This window comes from Delphinus delphis, chromosome 2 (genome assembly GCF_949987515.2).
Source record: "Delphinus delphis chromosome 2, mDelDel1.2, whole genome shotgun sequence".
Taxonomy (NCBI): Eukaryota; Metazoa; Chordata; class Mammalia; order Artiodactyla; family Delphinidae; genus Delphinus; species Delphinus delphis.
Window position 1 is genome coordinate 39,870,561 of NC_082684.1, and position 6,000 is coordinate 39,876,560.

The 6,000-nt window shown below is 37.3% G+C and overlaps 1 protein-coding gene across 3 annotated transcripts in view; it reads right to left on the reverse strand.

The window, feature by feature from the left end:
- Positions 1–4,518, reverse strand: part of SYT16 (synaptotagmin 16) — a 120,788-nt gene extending 116,270 nt beyond the window's left edge. For all 3 annotated transcript variants that reach the window (XM_060003420.1, XM_060003419.1, XM_060003418.1), the window contains exon 1: positions 3,999–4,518. In XM_060003420.1, the coding sequence (XP_059859403.1) occupies positions 3,999–4,518 (520 nt within the window). The remainder of the gene's footprint in view (positions 1–3,998) is intronic.
- Between the last annotated feature and the right edge of the window lie 1,482 nt (positions 4,519–6,000).

The following is a 6,000-nucleotide window of genomic DNA, read 5'->3' on the forward strand; positions in this document are numbered from 1 at the left end:
TTCTCTCCAAACTGATCTATGGATTCAACAAAATTCCAATAAAATTCTCAACAAATTTTTTTGTAAAAATCAGTAAGTCTAATCTAAAAACTATATGGAAACAACTAGAATGGTCAAAACAATTTTTAAATATAAAATTGAGGGCTCACCTGATTTCAAGACCATAATGCTATGGTCAGTGTGTTATTAGAGAAAGTGTGTTATTAGAGAAAGAATACAAATGTAGATTTGTATTAGAGAAAGAATACAAATGTAGATTAATGGGAAAATATAGAGTCCAGAAATAGACCCACACGTATATAGATAATAGATTTCTGACAAAGATATCAAAGCAAACAATGGAGAAAGTATAGTCATTTCAACAAATGGTATAGGAATTATTAGTCATCTACATGGTGGGGGGAGGGCTTAATCCACACCTTGCATCATATAAAAAATATCTCAAAATAGATCATAGCTCTAAATGCAAAATCCATAACTTTAAAATTTCTAGAATAAAACACAGGAAAAAAAATCTTTCTGACCCTGGGTTATAGAAAGATTTCTTAGATATGATACCAAAAGCACAATTCATAAAAGAAATACTTGATAAGGTGGATTTCATTTAATTAAGAATCTCTGTTCTTTGAGGGACATTGTTAAGGGAATGAAAATTCAAGCCACAAAACTGGGAGAAAATATTTTTAAAGTACATTCCTCATATTCAGAATATAAACATAGTTCCCAAATCTCAAAAATAAGAAAACAAACAATTCAATGAAAGTGGGCAAAAGATTTGAAGACCCTACAAAGAAGTCATACAGATTACAACTACATGAAAATATGCTCAGTGTCACTAGTTATTAGGGACATGCAAATTAAAGCCAAACGGGATGTTAAAACCTATGAAGGGTCTATGATTTTATCCTACTTGCATCTAACAAGTTTGCCTGCTACTGTTTTATAGACGTTGGCAGAGATGCAAGACTTCTGGGTTAGAGACAAAGGACAATTTACTACTCACAGTACCTCCAAGTACCATGGGGGTAATGCAGAGGCTTGGCCCAGATAGATTCCGTGCGTGCAACGGGTTTATGTCGCCAGGGAACACCAAGCTTGGAAAACCTCTACCATTTGCAAGCAAATTTGCCTAAGCTTTGCCCTGAAGAGAGACATTAACTTTATTAGATTGGACAGCAAACACATATCCCCTGTGCTCTGGAGGGACACACTATCTTCCAAGGCTGTCATACAAACACCCTTGAAAAGATAATCCAAAACAAAAGGCTGTTTGTGGCTCTGCCCTGCTCATAGGACATGCAAGACACTGATGGAGAATTATCTCCCAACCTGAGTTATCACCACACACCTATGAGAATGGCTAAAAAAAAATAATAATAATACCACAAAGTGTTGGTGAGGATATGAGTGACTGGAAATCTCATACATAACTTTTGAGAATGCAAAATTGTACTCTGGAAAACAGTGGATTTTTTTTTTTATAAAGTTAAACATATACTTTCCATATGACCCAGCAATCCCACTCATAGGTATTCACCTAATTGAAAACATATTCACACCAAAACCTGTTTTGCAGGTGTTTATAGTAGCTTTATTCATAATGCTAAAAACTGGAAACAACCCAAATATCCCTCAACTGCTGAATGGATCAACAAACTGGGGCCTTCCTGCAATGGAATACTATTTAGCAATAATAAAAAAAAAAGCAAACCAGTGGAACACATGACAACACAGATAAATCTCAAGGGTGTTACAACAAGGGCATTATGAAAATAGCCAGCCTCAAAATGCAGCCTCAGACTGCATGATTCCATTTATATGACAGGCTGGAAAAGGCAAACAAGAGAAAGAGAAAACATATCAGCAATTTCCAGGAGCTGGAGGTAGGGAAAAGGACTGGCCCCAGAGGGACTTGAGTGATAGAACTATTTCATACCTGGATGGTGGTGGTGGTTAGAAGACCACGTGTGTCTGCCAAAACTCACAGAACTGTGCACTACAGAAGGATGAATTTTACTATATGTAAATTATAACTTTAAAAAGGGTGGGGGTCGGAGAGTTATATGTGTAAACTCTAGAATCAGACTACCTGAGCACTGCCTCTTTCTAAATGTCAGTCTTGGGTAGAGTCCCAAATTCTAATCATCAATTTTCTCAACTGTGAAGTGAGAATAATAATAGTATTTACCTCGTAGAGCTGTTAGCTTTCCTTGTTGTTCCATCAGTAATTATTATCTGATGTCCTGTTATATACCTAACATTGTGTTTGATAGTAAGGATACAGAAATGAATCTGTGACATGGCTGCTGGCTTCCAGAAGGCTACAATCTAGTGAATCAACATTTCCCGAATGAACAAATGGACACAATTATTTAATTGCCATTAGATTATTACAACGATTACAAAAATTAACAGAAGCCAGTGTTAAGCATCTATGGAGCCAAATTCATGTTAATAATTTTAAATATAGTTCAACTTTAGCAAGAATTTTCTAAAATAGGAATAGAAATTTCAAGTCAAATCTAAGAAATCCTAATAGTAGTCCAGACATTTCTAGGATTCTCTCTATAGATAATTTTAAAAAGCTTGCAATTGCATTTATTTATAGTTTATCAGATTCAGAAAGAATATTAGGTTACCTTGGTTCACCAATTCATTCTAGCATTTAATACTTTAATTTGAGTAAGAGTATCAAGAAAGCATTATACATATATGTGGAATCTAGAAAAACGGTACAGATAAACCGGTTTGCAAGGCAGAAATAGAGACACAGATGTAGAGAGCGGACATGTGGACACCAAGCGGGGGAAGGGGGAGTGGGATGAATTGGGAGATTGGGATTGACATATAAACAACAGCATATATAAAATGGATAACTAATGAGGACCTGCTGTATAGCACAGGGGACTCCACTTCACTATACGTTAGAAACTAACACAACATTGTAAAACTATGCCCCAATAAAAAAAAATTTTTTTAAGAAAGCATTATAAAAAGAATATGAAATTATATTTCTTCACTTACTAAGACTGTATGTACCTGGATAAAACATTCCTCTAAAAAGATAAAGCTAAGAGGAATCACTGAAAATGGATGAAGACACTAAGAAAGTATTCCAGAAAAGTCTGCTCCCTCCAACGAGAAGAGAATTAATGCGTTCACCTTTTACATTAAAAGATCTGAAAACCTGCATAAGCTATGTGCGCATTACAAACACACATCCTATATACACATCCAGCACCTTTCTCTGCCTATCATGTATCTCTCTGTCTCTCAATAAAATGGAATGTCCTTACTTCAGGCTTAGAGTAACAGAAGCGTGAGAAATTTATGCCAGAACATACTACAGCTACTTTTATAGAGTTAATTACATTTTCACCATATTCATTATGCATTTATTGAAGGCCCATTATATGCTCAGTTCTGACAGGATGAAGCTCTATAGGCAGTTTGTTTTAAATGTGTCCTTTCCATTCAAGGCTAGAAGAAAAGCGAGCTATTCTTATTCCAAAGATTTCCTATCTACTGTCATCTCACATCACGTCTCAGTACAACACTGTGAGAAGTGTTCTTGGAGTGTTATCAACTCAAAATTTTGCAACAAGTATGGCTTTTTGCACAGGATTTCACACTGAATAATATAGTAACATCTAGAGATTCCTAACCTAGTTTAAAAAAGAGAGAATATTTTAAAAGATGTTTTAAACAGTATGACATATGCACTAGGGGCTTCTCAAACAGAACCCACAGACTCGCTTTTCACCATTTCACTTGCTCTGAACTATTGTTTTGGAATATGGAGCCCACCAATGTGGATCTTCCTAAGTTCTATATACTGAAAATATTCCTAAGGATTACAACTCTCCTTAAGAAGCCAGTATGTGGAAAGGTATAAGAGACAAAAATAAAATTCAAATGACAACTAAAACAAATAAAAATAAAATGAGTAGAAATGTCCTTTGGACAAACCCATAGAAAATGATTACTGGCTAGCTTACCTTGCATTTTTCCATTAATGTTTTCTAAAATACCAGAGAGGTGGCTGTCAAAGCCCTGTTGAAGGCCACTCCTTTGCTTTTCAAGGTGATGTTCTTCCTCGGCAATAGAAGAAAGCACATGTGGTGGCTTTTGGTCATCAAGGGTCTGACTGGGCCACTGGGTCACTACAGAACAGGCGTCCTTTGCATGCTGGCTAAGTCTGGGCCTTGAACTTTGGGCAGAGTCCTGCAAATCACTGTTACAACAGGAGAAATGATCCACTTCAAGAAACAAGGAATTTATGTCCTCTTGACTCCAATTGCTTTGTTCTTCATCTTCAAAGTAAGTTTCCTGAATCTGAATATCATCTAAGTCCTGGTCTAGCTTGTCACTCAATTTAGAGTCTTGTTTGTTGAAGTTAACCAGCAAAGCAGATAACGTATCTCCTGCTTGCTGGAGAGCTTCATAAACCCGATATATCCAGGAAGAGAGAGGCTGGAAGAGGTTCTGAGCATCCTGAGACGCCATTGTCAACAGCATGGCCAACTATCTGATGTCTACAAGTCCACCTGTTCCGTTCCTTCAATACTCGGGACTTAATGTGAACTACAGAACAAGCATGATGAGAAATTAAATTGGAGGTCTCTCAATGGCTGTGAATATTTCACTCTCAAAACTTCTCAGCTGAAACAGAGGAAAGAAATACTTACACCTGTTAAAGTTACAACCTCAGGCCCATCACCAGATTCCTACAATCAATGTCAAACACTATATGGGGACAAAAAGGGGTCATCATTGAAATCCTTAAGGCAGCTAAATAAAAACGACTGTAAAAGTCTAAAGGTATCAATAAATTGTTTCAATGCCTATTCACCTCTGCAGACATGTGCAAAACTTCCATTAGCACTAATGGGCTCTATTCCTGTGGACTGAGAGAAGTCTATCCCCATAGACCGTACTTAACAGTGTAAAAAGGATAAATGAATCTTCATTAAGAGGCAGCCGGACATGACATTTCAAAATACAAGAAAGGTTGGATGCTTCATCTATGAATCTGCAGATCACAGAAAGCAGGCTAATAAGCATCTCTGCTTCATGACACGAAGATTCATCCTTTCAAAGGAAATGTGTGCCTGGAATTAAAAAGCTTTTAACAAATCTTAGAGCAGGATTTTATATTTTTATGCAATTTCTAGAAATTACACCTATTCTTGGGAAACAACCAACCTCTGAAAGACTGAGGGTGGCAAGTAGATTACACAGCTTATTGGAGACATGTCCAGAGCGTTTTGTTGCTTCTGTCTGTGTTCCAACTGCCCAAAGACAGCCCTCTACAACCTGTGAGACTCCTGGGAGACACTCCTTCCCACGAGATTCATAACCTGAAGGAGGCTCAGCTACAGGATGGCGACAGAGCAACAGGGCACAATGAACACTCCAGGGCTAAAGATCTATACTTTCACGGATATGCGTGAATACACACAGATATACAAACATGTACACATATATCTGTGTATACATAACCATATGTTATGTGCATTATGTGTGTACACACTTATTGCCTTTACACTGCTCATCAACAGCTCAGGATGAATGTTATACATGACAGCAGAGCCTAAATTCCTGCTTGCACTTAATCACCCCATCTCTTTTATAGTAATAGCTTCCTTCTGACCAAATCTATCAGCAATCCTGTAAATTTCAGCCATCTTGACCTCAGGCTGCTACACGTGACATGACTGCCTACATCCTCCTAAAAACTTCTCTTTAGATTCTGTGCGAGCCACACATTGATTCATTCAATAAACAAATATTGATTAAATGCCTATTAAGTGCTGGGCACAATGCCAGGTATAAGGTAACCCTGAGGTTTCTATCCCCATGGAGCCCACATTCCAGTTAAAGGGAAACAGCTCTCTGCACTTTCCTGACGCTGAATAATTCATGTGTCTGTCTTTCAGGCTCTTCCTGGTCTAAACACCAACTACATATATGCAATCACTCATTGTCCTACAGTTTCCC